This window comes from Miniopterus schreibersii (assembly GCF_964146895.1).
Source record: "Miniopterus schreibersii genome assembly, chromosome: 8".
In the NCBI taxonomy this organism is placed as follows: Eukaryota; Metazoa; Chordata; class Mammalia; order Chiroptera; family Miniopteridae; genus Miniopterus; species Miniopterus schreibersii.
The window spans coordinates 39,875,520-39,897,341 of NC_138109.1; the positions used below are offsets into that span (position 1 = coordinate 39,875,520).

At 43.4% G+C, this 21,822-nt stretch overlaps 1 protein-coding gene across 2 annotated transcripts in view; it reads left to right on the forward strand.

The window, feature by feature from the left end:
- Positions 1–21,822, forward strand: part of ROR1 (receptor tyrosine kinase like orphan receptor 1) — a 346,156-nt gene that overhangs the window by 191,606 nt on the left and 132,728 nt on the right. For both annotated transcript variants that reach the window (XM_081143788.1, XM_081143789.1), the window contains exon 2: positions 11,940–12,011. In XM_081143788.1, the coding sequence (XP_080999914.1) occupies positions 11,940–12,011 (72 nt within the window). The remainder of the gene's footprint in view (positions 1–11,939; positions 12,012–21,822) is intronic.

Sequence of the window (21,822 nt, forward strand, 5' to 3'; positions counted from 1 at the left end):
ATCAGCCTCTTTTTAAACTTCTAATCTGATTGGGGAAAATGACATCTAAGTGACATTTTAATTTACATTTTTTATGTTATCAGTAAGCTTACGATGTTTTCATGCATTTAAGAACAACATGTATTTCCTTATCTGTAAATTGTCTATTAATTTCCTTTGTCCACTTACCTATTATATTCTTGGATTTTTCTTTGCTTGCTTTTTTGTAGGAGCTTTTGCTTGTTTCAATAATTTTTTTCTTCCCAGTTTGTTATTTGTGTTTTGATATTATTTTTGCTTTTTTTCCTTATAGAATAACTTTAATGTGATTAAATTTATCTTTCTTTTTATGGCTTTTAGAATTGTGTCAAACTTTGAAAACCCTTTTTCCACTGCAAGATTGCTAAATAAATTTCTTCATCATGCTGAGGACATATTTGCTTGATGGGGAACTTGAGGCAGCAGGTCTGGAAAAATGAGGGCAGCAGAGAAGGCTTGTGGGGAAGGCATGCAGAAGAGGGAAGTCATCTGATGATGAGGTCACAGCATGGGACCTAGACTGTCAAGTCAAGGGAAAAGCAGCGAAACAGAACCAGTTGGGTTGCTTCTCTCTCCCAAGCGGTTCTACCAGTTGCAATAAATTTCCCCCAATACCTTGGTCATCCCTGACTGAAAATGGATGACCGCATTCCATGTGGGTACCTTCCTGAGCAAAGCAGCTACTAAAAACATTCTCTTATCAGCCGGAGATCAAGTAGCCCATCTCGGTAGGTGACACACCTGAGCGAACAGGCCGCCTCATCCATCATGTGCACGGTAGCATTGGTCGTTCCCGGTCACTGCAGTTGACTAGGGAGGCCTCCTGAAATGCTGCCGTTTGACAGCTCTGGGAAGAGGAGGAGCCCTCCCTTTTCACATGAGAGGACCTCTTTATCACCCCCAAAGCAGTGAAAGGTTCCCGTGCCTGCAGCCACAAATACCAAGGCTGCTTAAAGGCTGCCAGTAGAACTGCATTCAGACACCTGGCAACCAACTCACTGTTTCCATCAGGCTTGAAAAACGAAACAGTCTTGGCAGATGGATGTTGGAAGAGAATAGTCACAGAATTAACTATGTGCAAAATTATTTTTCTCTTCGTAAGACGAATAAAATGTACATCGCAGGACATACTGGCCAAATCACCAACTTTGAGTAGCAGTCACTATTAGCTGAGCTCTGTGTTTAGTGATGAGGGAACATCATTTCTTCCAGATCATTGCTGGCAAAAGATCCTGTACTTTTGCTTCCCTTAAACCTGATCAAATGAGCTGCCAACACAGGACCCTGTCAGATGAGGGAGGTCACTCCAGTGGGTAGTTTTTCACTGTGCTACACAGCAATGTAAGGAAGCTCCTCAGCCATTTGTCTCTTGTTTTTGGTTTCTCAAATTTATTTCTGATCGCCCAAGAATAGTTTAAATTTGGTCAATTTATTTAGTGGAAAGGCTGTGGGCTTTGGAATCAGAAAGACTGGATTCAAATCCTGGCCTTTTCACTGTATGGCTTTAGGCTCATTCCTAACCTCAGTGAGCCTTAGTGTTCTCATCTGCAAATGGGTATCTGTTACCCACAAATAATGCTGTCTAACAAACCACCCCAAAACTTAATGACCAAAAACCCCCAAGCATTTATGTATCTCATGAGTCAGTGTGCTGGCTGGGTGTTTCTTGGGTCTGGACTGGGCCAAGCTGATCTTTGCACATTCTGTCAGCCAAAGCAGGTCACAAGGCCAGCCCAGATTCCAGCTGGGGACGTAGATTCCATCTCTTCTGGGAAGAGCTGCCAAAAGTTGTGAATACAGGGAGTGATGAATTGTGGCCATTTTGCAATCTACCCCGTTACTTTATACGAATAAATGTGATAATCTATGGGGAATACAGCTATTATATCACCAATACATTCAGCAAACATTTGTTGAGTGCCTTCTGTGTGTACAATGCAGCCGTGAGTAATGTAGAGATTAGTGAGACCTCATCCCTAGCCCCAAGAACCGTACAGTCTCGGTAAAGAAATACACTGAAGCAATGGCAGGTCACCTTACAAAGTGTAAAGTGTCTTAAGAGAGAAATAGATGAAACACCATAGGATCTCAGAAAAGGGAGAGATTAAACTAAGAGGCTCTGGGAAGCGATTCTGGTCCCAACTTAGGCTCTGCTCAATGTTTCCCTCTATTTAATTTTAATTATTGATCTCCCCAGGCTATCAATGATGACATGGTCCAGGAAACCCAGTCCAGACGGGCAAAGCAGTTTAAACTGGAGCAATTTGAGGCAAATTAAGTATTTGAAAATTGCCAGTCATCTCGATCCTACACGCCCAGGCTTAGATGGCTGGAGCAAAACCATCTCACTGTCTTACAGGATAATAGTAATCCTCCGCAATTTACCTCTCTGGTTAAGATAATTTCCACTAATCCAGGAGTCTCTCAATCCCATTAACTTAAACACTTGGTTCCTAGGGACAGCCAGAAGGTACAAATTATACTTTCAATAGATTTCTTTTTCTGAAAATACATCCTTTCTAAAAATGTTACTCCTCACTCTTTGGAACTTTGAAATGATTGAATTAACAGCACGCTAAAGGGGATTTGGGAAAAAAAACAAACAAAAACCTTAAAATTGGGAAAGAGGCTTCACCAAGCATGTGTACCAACTAGAGAGCCTGCGTGGAGCCAGGTTCGAGTGAGGAAGACCATAGTTCCGTTCTCCTGGCAGTTGATGACATGCCGGGGACCTTAGGCAAGATCTCTGGCCGAGTCTGGGTTTCTTCAACTCCAAGCAGGGTATGATTATCTCGGGCCTTGACCCTTCGCATGCGGAGTCATGAGCTAATGTCTGTTCTGTGTACAGACTTCCTTGAAAGAAAAAGTGCTACCTAAATACAAGGTACTTGTATTACTGTAAGGTGCTTGGAATCTTAATAGCTTTTTCAACTGCACCCAAACTGGGCTTCTCTTTGTAAATGCTATACGTGGCTGAGAATCAGAGCCAAAAAGGGTTTTGTTTTACTCCCCTCCTATGACGTGCGTGGGGTGACTGCACATTTTCAGAGTGTGCCCAATGTGCCCATTGAGTGGAGGGCTGGCTCCACAAGCTGCAGTTCCTAGCCATTGACATCCTGTGTCCTTAGATGCTGCTTGAGACAGGCTTGCCCTGATCTTTACAGGATGTGGAGTTTCCTCCTAAAAGTCTATTTGGCTAAATCATTGGTCAACCAGTTAAGAGAACCTTTAAGTTAAACATAAATACTTGGCTTTGAAAGACATTCAAGAAGTACCAATTTTGTTTTTGGTTAATATGCACTGGGCTGTCTCAATATTGAGGTTACTGACCACTTTGTAATTTTATGACAAAAACAAGAGTTTTAGTCTGCCAACTCCCTTCCCTTAGGTTCTTAAATGACGTTAAACTTCTCAGTTCATTTAAGCCTTTTTTTTTTTTTTGCAGGCATATCATTATTTGTTTCCCTAAATTGGTGGTTTGTAGGGGGACAGTACTAGGCTGATTATGTAAGACTCACCTAGAGAGATTTAATAGTTTTGGGATAGGGGCTCCAAGAATCTGTGTTTGTTTAACATGCTCCCCAACTGAGAGCATTAAATACCCTTCAAGCTGTATCTATGGTAATTTAAAAAAATCTTTACTGGAGAGTGATACCTACTATTTTGATGACGATTACCACCGACTGGGCACTGAACTAATCTCCAAATATTGTCCTAGTTAATCCCCACCACAGTCCTGCAAGGGCATTACTGTTATGCCCAGTTTATGAATGAGGAACCGAGGTTTCCAGGTGCGAAGTAATTTGCCCGAGGTCATAAGCTAGAATGTGCCAGAGCTGGGATTTGAAGGTGACTACTCTAACATCGACACAGCACCTTCATCTCTCTGCTGCTGCCTCCCATCTAGCCTGTCCCAGGGTCGGAGAAAGCAGGTTAAGGACACAAAGGAGGCATGAGATCTGGTCCCTGCCCTTGCAGGAAGTTTGCTGTCTAATCACAGTGAAAGGTAGAGCACTTACTCGTGGGTGGCGGAAGGACACGTGGACCACAGAATTAAGTGCAAATTGTAAGGTAGAAAATCAGAATAATTCCAGGTGTTTTTTTTTGTTTTGTTTTATATTTTCAATAGCAAGCTGAATATCACTGAGTTAGCAGATTTATTTTATTTTGCTATTGAACTCCATGCTGTTTTGCTGGGATTTAAACATAGTTTGAAACGGAAGTGTGTATTCTATTTGAGGTTCACACATGAGAAAGATTTTATTGATGCAAGCATTATACTATTTCAGAGATGAAATTTGTGCACCAAATATTATGTTCTATATGGTTTATTTCCTCCTTGACCCGGCTGGGGCAGAAGTCATTTAACCTGTGGACAGTACCATGTTGAACAGGCATTCCGGAGCCAAGTGTAAATTAGAAAGGTCAAAGGAACTGGAAATCTAGACCCTCTTAGACAGGTTAGACTAACCTTCCAGGCCTGGCAGATATTTACGTTGCTAAGGAGATAAAAGCACAAAAGACCCAGTGCTGGCTGAAGAATCGATTGAGGAAGTTTATAGGGGTAGAGCCAAATCACTAAACCTGGGAGAGGCATTCCCGGTTTCCAATAGAAGACCCCACCTAGTAGCCAAGTTCTGCAGGCAAGGCCGTCAGTGATTATAGCAGGTGAAGACGTACCTACTGTAGAGTTCTCAGCTCTTTGTGCACTTTTTTTTTCCTTCAGGAAAAATCCTGTTTTATTCAAAGAAGGAAATTAGATTATCCAGGTTCTTATGTCCATCTAAATATCTGGCTTTCCAGAAGCCACATAAGTTTCATCATTGAAATCTTTGATCATGACAGGATCCTCCAAGATGCCAAGTCCCTTTGTCCCTCAACCCCACTCTACCCTGTACACAGCATTTCATACTATATTTTAATTCTTTATTCACTTCTCTGTGTTCCTACCACACAGTGAGCTCTGTGATGTCAGGAACAGTCTTGGTTTTGTTCACCATTACATCCCAGCACCTAGCTAGCACTTAGGTAGTTTGGAAGAGAGTAGGTGCTCAATAAATGTTTGTTAATGAGTGACTCAGTGGGTGGATGGATGGATGGATGGATGGATGGATGGATGGATGGATGAATCAGTGAACAAACAAATGAACATAGTAACATTAAACTCCAGTTGAAAGTAATAAGTTTTAAAAGAAATCCTTTCTGGCCATCTAGTTTCCCAAAGCCCATGCTAATACACTCTGGCTGTAGGAAACACCCAGTGCAACTTAACTTCATTCCCTTTGTGCATAGAACTTAACAAGACTTTATATGTTTTGCAAAAGTTAAGAACAAGCTCTCAGGCTGCCTGGAATTGCAGCTAGGAAAGCATCTTTCTTGGGTTTCTTGTTTCTTTTGAGTGACAGGTGACTTTGAATTGGCCAGGGACAATTACAGAGCAATAGGCTTTTACTACAAAATGGATTATAGACTATGAAATGAGAGTGTGCGTGGGCCATACAAAGGGGAAAATTAAATGGCAAACCCTGGAAGACAAAGACAGATGACATAGCAGGATGAGCAAGAAGGAAAAATTGCCAGAAGGCACTTTTGAGGGGAAGAGCATAGAAGGAAGAGCAGCCAAGTGGAAACCAGAAGAAAAGAGTGAAGTTTGTTGATGTCATTGGAAGTCTAAGGTGTCTGCGGCACCCGAAAGGAAAGGAAATGAAAACTCTGTAGGAGATAAGACCAATTTCTAAGCTGTGTTTGCCAGAATGCTTCCTTTTTTTTTTTTATACTCTGTCTTTGCCAACTTGTTCTGAAGGCAGAAGTAAACTAATTCTTTTGTTGCATTAAGCCTCCGTTGAGTTGAGTGGCGCCGTGGGTGAATGAGGGAGTGCTAACTTTGGATCCATTCATTTGGACTTCTCCTGGGGGAATATTCAGGTCTAAGCCATTTTGAAATTTCTGTTAGGGTTTTGCACTGGCCCTGAGAAGATCCTGTCTTCCCAGTAACTAGCAGGGATGTTTCCTTTTTGTCTGTAAGGAAAAAAACAACAAAAACCCGAGAAGCCCTGGAATTTTGAAATTACTGTTTGTTTACCTGTTAGAAAAGGCTGCTACTGTGTAATTGAGTATGGCCATTATTGAGTTGTTTGCACTTCGCCTAATGTGCCATAATATTTCTAATACACAGGCCTCTTCTCAGACTAGAACAATCGAACAGTCTCCCACGCCCTGATCCTTTGGGGACCCCCTTCCCCAATCTGGAGGGTGTGCTGTTTCTCAGCGCTGCCTTACCTCCCTGTTTACCTCTGTTATACCTCTCTTATCACATATTTAGTTCAAAGTGAAGGCTTATTTAGCATTTTCAATGTATTTTCCAATTTATTTGCTTATTATTGCTTCTTGCATACAACTCCTTCTAGATTTAACTTCCTTCTTACTGAAATAAACAGTTTAGCTCAAAAGGCTGTGGGTGGATTCATAACAGTTTTAGTCTTAATAGACAGAAAATGGAAACAACCAAATGTCTGAGGTGAATGGTTAAACAAAATGTGGTACATCAGTGCTATGGAATACTACTCAGCCGTAAAAAAGAACAAACCATTGATACAACAAGGTGGGTGAATATAAAGGGTATTTTATGAGTTCATTTATGTAACATTCTTGAAAAAATTCTAGAGATGGAGAAGAGATTGGCGGTTGCCAGGGGTTAACTATGATTGGGGGTTAGATATAGTTGAGAGGAGGGGATGGGTGTGACTATTACAAAGTAACATGAGGCAGACCTTTGGTGATGACATAGTTCTTTGTTTCAATTACTGCAGTGTTTTTTTTCACATCTACACATGTAATGAAATGACATAGAGCTCTACACACATTGTAACAATGTCAAATTCCTGGTTTTTATATTGTAGCATGATTATAGAAGTTGTAACCAGGGAGGGAAACTGGGTGAAGGGTACCTTGGACTTCTCTGGTCTTTACACACCCTTTTGATTTCTTGTATAGATATTTCCTCCCACCCTACCCAAGTTCTGGATGGACTACAGGGGCCCTAGCAGCTTGTCTGGGCCACTGGGGGAAGTGTTTCCACCCCTTTCCCACAGATGGGGGACTTTCCCAGGGTCTAGTGAAGGCTTTAGGCAAGAATCCAGAATTCTGCTGGCCTCATCTTTGGTTTTCAAATGAGCACTGAAACCTCAGCCCCAGCCCAGCGGCACTTTCTGCATCAGTTTCCACTTGCTGCTCTCTTCCTTTTGGGTACCTGAGAATGTCCCTTTCTTTCGATCTCAGCTATGCATTATATTTTTTCTTGTGATGTTTAATTCAGTAGTCGAGGTGTCTTTAGTCTGGTTGGGATGAGGTGGGAGGAATGACGCAAGGGATGGGGAGGCCCTTTCTGCCGGCCTCTCCTGTTGCCCTGTCACTGTTTATAATCGTGCTCCTGTACTCCTCCCCCATAGGCTGTAAGCTCTTGATCGTTGCTGGGGACCAGCTCAAGCTTTTTTATCCCTGCTCTTGAACATGGGCAGTGCCCCTACACGTGCGTGTCGAATGAATGAGTGAGTCAGTCCCTAGAGTCCCATGGAAGAGACCCCAAGTATGATAGTTTTAAGGAAGATAGTTTTCAAGACTATTTACATTCACTCGAAAGATGTGTGTCATCATGGTGCTTTTTTTTTTAGCATAATTCCCTTAGATACAAGAATTGTGTGCTATCCAAAATATGAACTTAGCAGATTTAAAGAAAGAAATCGTATTTTCAGAGGAGTGAAAAAGGCATTTAAGTGTTTTCAAGAAGTGTTTCCTCTCCTCCCTCTCTGTTGCCCACCATCCTTTTTAGGTTTTAGAATTAGGGGAGCAAGCACCGATGGGGAGGGGTGTGGCCGCTGGTACTGCTTCTCGCAGTGTGCTGCAGCTTGGCGTCCACCGGGCCCTCTGGGACTGAGTGGGGCTTAGGCCTGAGAGCAAGTGAGTGAGCCTTTCCGCCTTTTGGCAGTTTGAGACACTCAGGTTCTGCCTTCACACTGCCTGCGTTGGATCACAATCCCCACCCCCACCAAACAAGCTAAGTAGGCAAGTGCCTGAGGATGTCCTGCCTCAGTTTCTTCAATCTCGAAATGCAGACAAGGATGGTACCTACCTTATAGAACTGTTGGGAAGATCTCTGAGCACAAGCAGAGCCTCCAAGACATTGAGAAAACCTGGACACCCCCCCGCCCCAATTTCTTCTATATAAAAGATGAATAATACCCCCAAATTTTGGCATGTTTAAAAAGTTTCCCTTCAACAAATTAATGACTTTGGCACATTTATAGGAAATGCACTGGGAGAGCCACTCGTATCCCATTCTCTACTTTGTGACCCTGCGTTGGACGCTGGTCTCGTGAGGATGCTGGTCTGGGCCTGTGTAACCTCACGTATCACTGGACCGGGAGACAGGATGTGGCAGGGCTGGGTGCTTTTTGGAAGAGCTTCTGCATCCTGTGAATGTTGGGTGTCTACCTGCCAACCGCTGAGACGAACCAGTAATCCTTTTGGAAAGCGCAGGCTTTTATCAATGAGGAGGATTCAAGGCTTATTTTTTTTTCCCCCTTCCTTCCAAATAACACTCCCACTGTTCAGGCTTAAATACCAAAACCTTATGGTTTGCAGAATCGGTGCCAAGAAGTCAATCATCAGTGCAACTGCAAAGATAATAGCTCCTATTGATCAAATCGGGGGAAGAATGGTTCGCCCTCCCGCAGAGGTCAGGGAAGATAAGAGCTGGAGTTTTCTAAAACATGCTCGATTGGCCTAAATTGGATCAAACCACATAAAACACTTATGTTCTTAGAGAACTGGTGACCAATTCAGGAAAACCTCACCAAATGAAAAGATTGGCCTGGATTAGTAAGGCATGCGAAATAGAATCTTTCTAAAAGCCCTGCATATGCGTTATTTCAAACCCAGACAGCGACCTAGCAGCTAACTGGAGTGTGTCCATGTAGAGATTGGCCACTCGCTAGACAGAGGGGAAGGCGTGAAAGACCCTTGTGTGTCCATTCTGTGCTGGGCACTGCACAGGACCTTTGTGGTCCATTACCTAATTTAATCTTTACTGCAGTCCTGTGAGATGCCTTTATTGTCCCCGTCTTACAGAAAGTAATTTTCTTGTGATCACAGAATTAGTAAATGGCAGAAATTAGTATTTTAATCTAGGTGTCTATTTCCATTAAGCATTGTGCTGTGTCCTAATGAACATGCAGTCATTTGCTGTTACCACAATAATTTTACACAAGGAGGGGCTGCTGGTCTGGTATTAAATAGCTCATCCATTAGCAGTGGTGAGGAGACTAGGAGAGGAGCTGAATCCATCAGAAGAGATGCTACCGGGTGATAACTGGTGTTCATGTCTCTCTCTAATGCCGCTGACCCTGGAATTGATGGAGGTCAAGTTGAGATGTGGGTGGGAAGCTTATTAAACATTATTTTTGTGAGTGGAATTACTAATACTAAACTTTTCACATAAGATAATCTTTTAAAAATGTGGCCTCAAAATAATATTTTTCAGAGGGACATCATTCATATCTTAAAATATTTGATCTGTTTTTATTATCACTGTATCTGAGAAGCTGAACGTGTGGTTATCTAAAGGAATAGATCTGGAGGCTGAGAACAGCATTCCTCAGAATCATCACAACCCCTTAATGAGCTTGTGAATTGAAATGATCTTTGCCGTAGCCCAAGAACCAAGTGGTAATTACTGTCCAGGGACACGTGGGGACAGTTTCACTGTTAGCAGTGCCAAAAATCTATTCATTTGTCATCAGCCCTAAATTATATTCAATCAGCTATTCAAACCCAGGTTCGAAAAACCAAGTGACATACTGCAACTAACTTTCTATAAAATTAGTGCTGCAAAATGAAACCTGTATTGCTGGCGATTTAACTGTGAGCAGCAGTAAAATGAAGCTATGAAAATACTGAATGTCAGTGTTGTCAAGATCTGTCTTAATCCCAGCCCTCCCCCACCCTCAGCTCCCATGCCTGAGATGCCGCCCAGGCTGCCATGCTGCTGTTCCCGGGCTCCCTGGAGTCTGGGCGATGCGGGGCTTGATGAGCCTTTTTCTAGGGTGAACCACAGTGGCCCGTGCTCCTGCCAACAAGGGTCTGTTATTCAAAGAGCCACAGTGTGTGGTGGCAGCAAGGGGGTCAGAGGGAGCTATGGCTGGAGTGACACTCTGAGGGCCCTGCCATGCAGACAATTAGCTCTTCCTGCTGAGCTCACCTGCCCGTTCCAGGACACACGGTCGATAACAGAAGCACTGCCTTCTACTGGCGTTCTGTGTTAAGCAGGTTTCTTAAGTGGGTGCATTTTTCTTTTTGGTTTCATATTTTGGAATTTTATGTGCTTGAAGATCCCTGTCATACTGCCCATCCGACTTTGGGTCCGCTTAAAAGAATCTGTGCTTTTTTTTTGGCCTAGGATGTAGGAGGCACGGGGGGCCATTTGAGATGGGGAGGGTGTGTGTGGTCTGTCTTCTTTCCCACTTGCTTTCTTTCCCACCTGGACAGGGAAAGAGGCAAGCCAAGGACGTATGTACAAACCAGACAGCCCTTTTGTCTCCGCTGCGCGTGGCAGGTTGATCGAAGACCCAGCAGACAAACTACAAGAGGGCCCCTGCAAGGTCTCAGTGGGTAAACATCCTGTCCTTGGCCAAGCTCACTGACGGTGACATGCGGCTTCTGGGGCCATGTGGCAGACAGTCCCCATCAGCAAATACGGAAATGTGGAAAGTGTGCTTATCTAGGTGAAAAGGTGAAGTGGGAGAGAGGTGGGGTGGAGCACAACTTGGCTGCACAGGCCCGAGTCCGAGGCAGCAGGGGCTGCTGGGAGTTGTGTGGATGGCGGTCAGGCAGACCTGGACTTGAATCCCTTGTGTTCCAACTCAGGTCCGTTTTTAGTGGCTGCCTAGAGTGCGGTGTTGAAAAGACTCTAAGGCAAATCCCAGGTTTACTAGACAAAAAGGGCCATCCATAATTGATTAATAATGTCTGCACCAGATTGAAGGAAGGGGAACTTGGGCATGGGTACCATATATCTAATAACCTGGGCTCTGGTCTCTCTGAGGTCCTGCACAGCGCTAAAGTTTTGTAATATAGTGACTGTGTGTGTGTGTGTGTGTGTGTGTGTGTGTGTGTGTATGTGTGGACATCACCTAAAGGGAGATTAGTGCCATCCTATGAAAATGTGCTAGTAGAATGGCTTAAATTTTCAAAAACAACAAAATTATCATTTGTATTATTAGTTATTGAGTGAAAATTTTTAAAATCTTCATAGTATATTATGACCTTTAAATTGTTGATTTGCATATTGGCTTCAATTTATGGTGGTTTTGAAAATTATCTTTTAAGTTCATTTAACCACAGATGACTCTCTATATTCAAATACTTTCATTTGTCTTGACTGAAAGTTTCAATATAGAGAAATGGGTTTCTCTATGACTACAAATGCTATCAACTCACAAACATGCATGAAATCAGCAGCAAAAGCAATATTGTTCTTATTTTTCATGGGAAGACTATTAAATATATCCGTCCAAGACTGGTCTTCTAACAAGAAATGGAAGAATTTATGTTCGATGACGGTTGATCATGTCTGCAGATTTGGTTTTTCATTAATGAAATATTTGTATTTTAATTTTTAAGTCTGTGTTTCAAAGAAAAAATCCTCAGATCTGGCCTACAGACTGTTCATCTGGATAGCCTCTCTAATGCAGGCGCCTCTGCCTGGCCAGGAGAGCGACCGTTCTGTTTAATAAGCTGTGGAACGGCAGTGGTTGCTCTCAGAAGGCAGGGCCGCTGGAAATCTCCTGTAATGCTTCTAACAGCCCATAAGTTACTGTGGTTAATATTGCCCTTGTCTCTCTCCCCTCCCTTCTTTTTCTTTTCAGAAACAGAGTTGTCAGTCACTGCTGAGTTAGTGCCTACCTCATCATGGAACGTGTCAAGTGAGCTGGACAAAGGTACACAGTGGGGACGCGCTGGGGAGGCGGAGGGAGGCGGGAAACTCCGTTTCGAACCCTGGCAAGGCCTACTTTGAAATCAACTGCTTTTTAGATCACTGGAAAGGGGTGGGGGCCAAAGTAAATTCCCTGCTTACTTTGCGATCATTTAACATTTAATGACTTGGAATTCTATTATTTCTGGAGAGGTGTTTTTTTTTTCTCTCTCTCTCTCTCTCTCTCTTTCCTTTCCCTTCTTTCCCTAAAATGTTCCACATGGTGAAAATGCTTCAAGATGTGAAATAGGGTTGTTTCTGACCTTCCTGACACTGCATCTAGTGGATCTTATTTAGGGGATTTGATTCCGCCTGAGCCCGGGTTGATCAGAGCCGTTTGCTGGGTGACCTTTTGCAGCGTGCATTGGATACGCTTGCAGGGCTCAGGGCGGAGTATTTGGAGTGTTTGTAGTCGCCTGTGCACACCGACGGCAGCTTCCTCCGTGCACGCGGGGAGCAGGTTCCTACTATGAGATTGTTGTAGTATTAATTAAGCCTCGCCACATGCTAAGTACCGGCTACTCTATGGAGAGCCTATGTCCCTGAATGGTAGATCAGGACACATTTAAAGCCCCTGCAACTGCCTTATATTACCTTTCCAGCCTTATTTCTCTTTAGTCCCCTTTATGCCTCTTTATGCATTTCCAGCCAGATTTGTATTTCTTTCTATATAGTAGCCTGTGCTTTTCTGCGCCTTTGCTTTTGTCGCAGCCATCCTTTCCACCTGAATTGCCCTCCCTTCCACGCCAATACCCATTCTCTCCCTTCCACAGGGCAGCAAATTACTTCTCCTTCAAGTCTGAGCATAAAGTCTATTAGCCATACATAGTCTTACCTAACCCCTCAGCAGGACGTGGCCTATCTTTTGGCAGTCCCACAGCCCTCTCCTCTGTTCTTCTCTTTGCATATTTTCTATATCATATCATGGTGATTTACATACCTAGACATCTTGCCTTTAAACCTGGAAATTCCTCGCAGATAAGATATCCGTCCTATTTTTTTTGTTTGTTTTTGTCTCCATCCCAACATCTCAGACAGACTGCTATTCACAGGAAATCCTCAGTAAATACGTGTGGAATGATGGGCCACACCATATCTGGGGACAGAGAGGTGGATGGGCCACATCTACATGTATGTGTGCAGGCACATTCAACAGACGCGTTGAGTTTCTACTTTAGTTCAGGCATGATTCTAGGTTCTGGAATTATAACAATAAAAGGAGCTCAAAAGTCGTCATCAAAAATTGCCTTTTATCCCTGGCCAGTGTGGCTCAGTGTGGCATCATCCTGTCCACTTCTGGTCCGGGCGCATGCCAGGACTGCGGGTTCAATCCCCAGTAGGGGGCATACAGGAGGTTACAGATTGATGTTTCATTCTCACATCACATCAGTGCTTCTCTCTCTCCCTCTTTGTTCCTCTCTCTCTAAAAATCAATTAAAGAAAAAAAGCATTAACTTTACAAAACAGTCCTAGGCAGAGTTATTTTGCTGGTTATACTTTTTAGTATTTTAGGGTGGTGGGATGAGGTGAGATGTCTGTTCACCTTAAATCAAAGGACATTTAGGAAAAGTTATTGTTAGATTTGATCTGGACACTTTTTTCTAATCGAGGATTAAAACAGGGACTGCATGTTATTCTTCCCCATCTTTAGCACCAAGCCTAGTGCCTAGGAGGCAGTAGATTTTCAACAAATATTTATGAACTGTTTTTAATGGAAAAGAAGAGCTAAAGCACACTAAACGTTAACTCAGTGCCTACTCTGTGTCAGCGCTGTGCTGGGTGCTCTCAAGAATGTGAACTTAATGGGTCAGCTCCTTATGTCAGCAGTAAGAAAAATGACATTATTGCATACTACGTGCTATTGATCAGGTTCCAGTGATGGCTATAAAAGGACATCAGTGTGAGCTGAAAGGCAGCAGAGCCACGGTGACGAACCTAGCCTGCCAGCCTTCACAGTTCTGCTGCTAGACTGGCCCGTAATTAGCTGTGGTTGCCCTTCAAGAAAGAAGTAGTGTCAGGAGAAATGAAACTACTTGCCAAAGGGCTGAACTCAGGCAGGCCTCAGACTTTTTTGTTTGTTCAGCATGGCCTTCCAGAGAGCATGGATGGCTTTCTGTGGATTCTTGCTCTCTTCTTTCTCTAGAAGGTAATTGTTGTGTGGTCTTTAATTCCCACTTAGAATCAAAGAGAAAGCTGATTAATTTACTGATTCATTCATCAAACCTCTGTTGCTTCCTACTCTGGTCTGGGTACTGTCTGAAAAATTAGGATCAAAAGATAAATTGGACAAAGTTCTCTGTCCTCCAAGAGGGAAAGACTGATATCTAAAGGCTTAATCATAAGCTCCTGGTCAGTTTGACAGACTAGGTTATCAAGGGATATTTCCACCAATTACAGAGAGATGCTGGTGGAAATATACAGCAGGGAAAAAAAAATCCATTACCAGACTGGTGTGTAAAAAGTAGAAATCCAGGTGCTAGAAAGGACGAGCAAGCTCAATAATGGAGCAGTGACCAGTGAGAAGGAATTAAACAAAAGGTCCTATGAAAATATGGGAATGATACATGCTTCTTAGGGGCTGGAATTTCAGTACCCCATGGGGATGAGAGCTGAAGCCATAGCAAACAACCTCCTGCATAGCTAGTTTTCAGTGAGGGATGACTGACCTGAGCGTGAAACAAGAAAGATTCTGCTGAGGTTCTGGAATGGAAGTCTATCAGCCACCCTGGGTCATAGGGATCACCCATGAGAAATCCAAACCAAACCTACACTAAACATAAGTATGGCGTTGGGGTTCCTCTCGTGTAGTACACAAGCCATAAACCAAGAAGACAGTATAAAAACTTGGTCTAGAATTAAACTGTGAGGCACTGACAGGGGACAACCTAAAAGTGGGTCATAAAAATGTCTCAGCATCTCAATGCATGTGGGTCTCCCACCAAAAACAAAATTTAAAAAAATCGAAACAACAGCAGCAAACTCCTGCTGTTAAGTTTACTTTTAAATATTACAGTACATGCAAGAGAGCAAAAATGCCACCATTAGTGAGAGCCAGCAGCTAAAACATGTGGAGAAATTCATATCTTAGAAACTAAGACGATAGACAAATTTGAGTGTAGATATGTTAGAAAATGTTTCATGGTGAAAGAGGGAATAAAAACCATAGGACAAGTACAGGATAATATGACCAAAAAGTAGGCATTTTAAAAGAACTAAATAGAAATTCTAGAATTTAAAAAGTTATAGATATGAAAAATTCATCAAATGGGTTAAACCAGTGGTTGCATTCAGCCGATGAGCTAAATGGTGAACTAGAAGATAAATTCGAAATAATATGGTGGTTAAGAGAATGGCTCTCGAGCCAAGGCCACTGAGTTTCCATCCTGACTCTACCATCTGCATACTGTGTGACTTTGGGCAAGCCAATCAACCTGTCTGTGCTTTGGTCTTCTCATTTGTCAGATGAGATAATAAAAGTAACTACCTCGTATGGTTGCTGTGAAAATTGTTCTGGCAAATCTGATAAACTAATTGGAGAATAAGAAGTAACAGCTGGTTTTGGTTAATGGTTATTACTTTGGGCTTGATAATAAAAAATAAAAATCATAGGTACTTTGGCAGGCTTGTAAGGAAAGCATATTTTAGGCTTGGAGTAGGAATTTCAGGTCCTGTTAAATCAGCCCATGTTCAGCCACTCGCTACCCACTCTGGTCTTACACAGGGGAGTGTTCACCTGCACAGGCGCTGTACTTCTTGGCCTGGTAAACATGCTTTTCCACAGCCTTACCCCTGTCGACTCCTCTCACTTCACCCCTATACTCCATAGCTTGTACTCCCTTTGTTTCAACCACCTGCCTCTTAATTTCCTAAAGATATCTTTAGGGATATGCATTTGTTCATGCAGTTCCTTCTGACTCGACATCTTTAACCCTGTTCTACACTTGGCTAACTCCTTTTCTTAAGCATCACCTTAGATGCTCGCTCACCCCCTTTTCCCCACAGTGCTCTTAATGGACACAGTGCTGAAGAAGGCAGGCAGTGCTCCTGCTTTGTGGGACCTCGAATTCTAGAGGCGAGACAGACAATTAAGGAATTCTTTCATCAACCCCATTGACTGTGCTGTCAACAGTGCCCCCAAATACTTTATGCATGGGGCGCCTTATCTCTCTCTGTCTGTCTTGATTAGAGTCTTTAGCACGCTGCATTGAAATGATCTATCTTGTGCCTGCCTCTTTAAAGTCAGGGGCTGTCTTACCTGTGGGCATGCTCATATTGCACAACGTCCGGTGCGTAGTAGAAAACGTGGTGTTAGATTGTATGGGTTCAAATACCACCTGTGCCGGTTCACAGCTACTGCGAGTGAATCCCTGCCAGGTGTGAGGCACTTGCTAAGCATGCTGCACACATAATTTGAGTTCACACCACCCTGTGCAGTAGAACGAATAGGTGACTGAGGCTCATGTGGGTTAAAGGACTTGGCTGTGGGGCACAGCTGGTGAAGGGCAGTGCCAGGATTCCCACAAAGGCCTCAGGCCAAATCCAGCATGACAGCCGTTGACACTGTCTCCCTTCCTTTACATCCCCTGCTCCTGTGGGGCAATTTCTCCCACATGGAGAAGCAGTAAAAATGAAACCCATCACGTGAGATTCTTGAACACCTCTCTCTTCACTTGACTATTCTGTTCTACGTATCAATCCTACCCTGGCTCCTCAGCCTCACTCAGGTCCTGGTTTTCTGTTAACCCAGTCCTGTCAGTGGCACTAAACAGTTACCTTTCCAACAGGAAATGAAATTTAAAAGAGACAAGACCACCTGGGAAGGGCCGTTGAAAGCTACTATTGATGGGACAGGGGGGTAATTTCTGAAACAAATGCTTCAGAACCTAGTGCCTCCTAAAGCAAATGGATCTACAGGGGCCCAACCTCAGCTTTCCCAGGGGGGTTTGGGGTGGGGTGTAATGAGGGCCTCTTTCCCTTCTTCCATTTTCAGTCACATGAGGTCTCAGAGGTTCTCTGTAGAAAGCCAAATGTTTCTTTTGGAGAAAGGACTGGAAATTGTACCCCTAGGTAGCAGAAAGGGAGGGAGCCTACTGCTTTAAAAAAATAAGGAGGCCTGCTTCCAACTGCAAATAGTTCTCTGTACTGACAGACCAGATTTGGGGGGGATTTTTGCGCTGGCTTTTAAATTTTTATTATTTATTTAAAAGAATATTTTTATTGATTTTTAGAGAGAAAGGAAGGGAGAGTGAGAGAAACATCGATGTGAGAGCACAACATCAATCGGCTGCCTCCTGCATGCCCCCCACTGGGGATAGAGCCCACAACCCAGGCATGTGACCGGGAATCAAACCATGACCTCCTGGTTCATAGGTTGATGCTCAACCACTGAGCCACGCCGGCCCAGGCAGAGTCACTTTCTTTAAAGGAATGACATTGTCCTGCCACTATCAGCAACAAAAGCACCTGGAACCTCTATAACCTCCTATGAGAAATGGGGGAAGTGAAATTCACTCTAAAGGGTTGTCATAAGGGCTGGATAAAATGTGAAGTGACTTTACAGTCTCTAGCCCAGATAGGTGCTCACTGTGGGTAGTTCTCTTGGCCCAGCCCCTTCTTATTCCCAAGGAGAGGGTAGTACGGTCTGGTGAAAGAGCACTTAAGAAGGAGTTTATATTCTAGTCTCAACTCAGCTCCACGACCATTATGAAGCTTCAGTGCTTCATGGTCCAGTACAGCAGCCACTAGCCACCTGAGGCTGTTGAGCAATTGAAATGTAGTCAGTTCAAAAATGAGACTAGTGTAAATGTACAGCAAAAACTGGATTCCAAAGGCTTGATATGAAAAAAGGACTTAAAAATAACTTAGTAATAACTTTTCTATTGATTACATGTTATAATTTTGCTCATATCGAATTATGTGAAATCTATTATTAAAATCAATTTTGCCTGATTCTTTTATTTCTTTATTTTTAAAAATTTATCTTTATTGTTGAAAGTATTACAGATGTCCCCTTTTCCCCCCGCATTGATCCCCTCCACCCTGCGTTTGCCTCACCCCCAGGCCTTCGCCCCTGCCTGATTCTTTTAAATGGGGCTACTAAACAGTTTAACGTCATGCATGTCACTGGTATTATATTTCTATTCAAAGGTGCTACTCTAATGAAACAACAGCTGGAGCCTCAGGTAAATCTCCCAACCTGTGTTTCCTCCTTGCAGCATGAGAAGTTCTCATATGTGTATAATGCTTAAAAATATATAAAGTACTTTATGTATAACGGATTGTCATTACTGATTATAATCTGATCAGTAACTCAGCGAAAGGCAGTATTTCAACCTCCCTTCTGTGGAGAAAAATTTTGTAGGTCACAAATCCAAAGCCCTGAGGGATTATACGTTTATAATGCTTACCCAAGACAGCAGTGGAACCACAGGACAAGTCAGGAAATCCTAGGCCCTCAAGATCCAGCATTGTCTCCGTCTCTCAAACCTCACCTTGCACTGTTGTCCCCTGTAGGCTCTGCATCGGCCACACTAGCTTCCTTTAGGTTCCTCCAGCAAGCCAGGCCCTTTCCTGACCAGGGGCATTTTGATATGTGGTTCTTTCTACCCAGAATCCTCTTCTGTTGCCTGTCCCCTCCTTCAGGACTGGATGCAATTGTCATCTCTTCGGATAAGCTTTTCCTGATCATCCAAAGTTAGTTTCCTTTTCTTTTATAGCAATTAAAAAAAAAAAAAAATCTGGTCTAGGCCTGGAAGTAGTGAGAAGAACACCCTCTTGACAGAAAAGCAGGGGAGGTTCTGGCCAGCTCTGCTATGACTGCTTTCTGTCCATAACTAAGAAACTCCTGGTGCCTTTGCCTGGAACCCAGCATAGAAGCATGTGGTGTGGAAATCAGTTCCCCTTCCATCAAGCTGCTGACTCTAGGACTCTTGGTTGATCCTGTTTACTTAACCAGCCTGTTGGCTTTAGGGAAAGGAACATGCAAGATGAGGGCTATGGGATTCTGTCAAAAAGAGAAGGAAACTGAGCCTTTGTAGTCAATCTTGATTGTTCAAAGCCTGCTCAAAGGGGAGGAGTTTGCCATGGGGCAGCAGGAAGGGGTGGAGAGAGTCAGCCTCTCCATTCAGTGGTCTTTGTAGCCACTCACTCCAGCTCCAGCTCCAGCTCCTGGCATCAGCCCCTCACATCAGCCGTCCAGTCCCCTCCCCTGTGTGCCCCTCAGTGGAGCATTCAGCTTTGAGGCACAAGGCCCCAGGGTGTTCTGCAAATGGCTAACTTGGCCTGTGTGAGGAACATGAGTGGTGGATGCTTTAAAGAAGTATGTAAACATACCTGTTTGAAAACAGATCGTGACCCTGGAACAAAGGATTCTCACAGCTTCCCTGGCTAGGCCCAGCTAATAGCCATCTGAGGTAGGGGTCAGCCCTTCATTTTCTCTGGTTTGTTTCCTGGGAGCTTACACCTACAACTCTGTTTTAGCCCTCCCGAGCTTGCAGGGGAAGTTAGGCCACAAACAAGACAAGTCCCTTATTTGGGGTAAGGACCCACAATAGGAGGAAGGCAGTGGGGCCTTGAGCAGGCAGTGAGCTCTGCAACCCATTACAGACATCATTAGGAGGCAGCGGAGTGTGGGGAAACTGCTCTTAGACAAGGTTGGAAATTTTTGCATTCCTGTGCCAGGCAAGATTTCCTGTAGGGCCATGAGAAGCTCACTAATCATCTCTTTAGTTCCAAGCGATATTACTTCAGGGCAGATCCTGTCAAGGCCCTATGCTTAAATGTCTCTTTGCCTGGGTTTAGTCCATCAAATGCTTCATTTGTTTTAACAAATGCTCCGAGCTTTAGCTGGTCCAGCTGCTTAGGAAGTTCAACTCCCCACATGCTCCAGAGGGCTCCTAGCTCTGCCCCCCATTGCTGCAACTAAGAGTAACTCATTTTCTGCAAAGGATTCCATTGGGCTTTGATCAGACCTTACCAACTCCAGCCACTGGAATATGGTTGTGTAGAACTCACCTTGGCTTGCAAGAACTTTTTATCTATGGCTTTTATTTGTTTTTTGAACTCAAAAAGCTATGTTTTCCTGGAGAGCCTTCCCAGGTCTCTAACTTCAGTTCTTTTCCCAACACTTATATTCACTCATTCACACATTTGGTACTTATTGAGTGCCAAATGTGTGCCAGGCATTATACTAAAGATACAATGGTGAAAACACAAAATTTTTTTCTCATGAACCTCACTTTTTGATGGAGTTAGGACATCCCTGTGTAGGAAGTACTGTTATAGCTAATACTTCCTGAATGTTCATTCTGTCCCAGGTTCTGTACCAGGCACTTTACTCACAATACCATCCCAATTTATGTGCTATAAAACCCTGGGAGGGAGGTATTATTATGTTCATTTCAAACCAGGAAAACAAGCTTAGAGAGGTAAAGTAACTCAATTACTAAAGGGTAGAGTCAGGATTCAAGTTCAGGTTTTTCTGACTACATAGTCCGTATTCTCAATAACTACACTTCTAAAATAACAATCCATGTTTATAGGGAGGAAAGAAAGAATGGGGTTGTAAGCTTTTTAGCTTATAGAATATCTCTTCTGGAAGATGGATATTCTTAATTACCCTTAGGTGCCTTTTAAAAATTTGTGTTTTTTCCCCTCTAATTTCCACACTTTCTTCAGTAACTATCCTATATATATAATCCTCACCTGAGGATATGTTCATTGAGAGAGAGAGAGAGAGAGAAGAGAGAGAAACATCATTGGCCGCCTTTAGCACACACCCAGCTGGTATTGAACCCGCCACCTAGGTATGTGCCCTGACCAGGAATCAAACCCTCAACCTTCCAATGTACAAAATGACACTCCAACCAACTGAGCCACCCATCCAGGCTGGAAAACTTTTAATAGTGCAGCCACACTGAAGACAAGAGCTCGGAAAGCCTTTCCGTTGGTGATAAGCATCTCTCTGCTAATGATTGATTCTTAGTGGGAACCAGGCTGATCATGACAGTCTAATAAAACTTTGGGCCCAGATAACAGGTAAATCCCAGGCACACCTTGAGATGCTGGCCTTGAAATTAGTGCCACTTTGGTGCTGAGTAACAGAAGCATTCTGAATCGAGTTGAAGTTGCCCCCTGTAGCCCATCCCTCTTTTGCTACGTCAACCTGCTCGACAGTGTCTTCTCAGTTCTCAGCAGCCCTCATCCTGCCAAGAGACTTGGGAAAGGCTTGGGGAAATCTTGAAAGATCACTGCAAAATCCAGCTAAATGGTTTGGGTCCTGGATCAGTTGAAACTCTTGTTTCAGGAAAGCTAAGGTCTCCAGGAGACTTGTATTAGGAAGATGGGTCTCAGCTGCTCATCTCTCTTGAGGGGAGGTGGACCTAGAGGGTCTCCTGTATCTCTAAGCTGAATGACCTTTAGAGGTCATACAGTCCAACTTTCTAGGTGATATGTCACTGCTTCCAAAAGCTTCATAAGTGGTTCTATATTAATGCTTTTTTTCTAATTAGCAAACTTCTACATTAACACTTTGTTTAGCGTCATTACACAAGGCTAACCTATTTTTGTCTTTGAGAAGTCCTAAGGTTAGATTGGTCTTTCTTATACTGAGCCAACTGGTTTTCATTCTCATTCTTTCTGCCATGTCTGCCTCTCAGAGAGTGGAGGAAGGCTGTTCCTTGGACTTTGTCATCATGTTGGCCCGACTTTGTGCTCTAGTGCTCAGTAGCTATAAGTATGGCCTTGGGTAAATTAAACCTCTTTGAGCCCCATTTTGA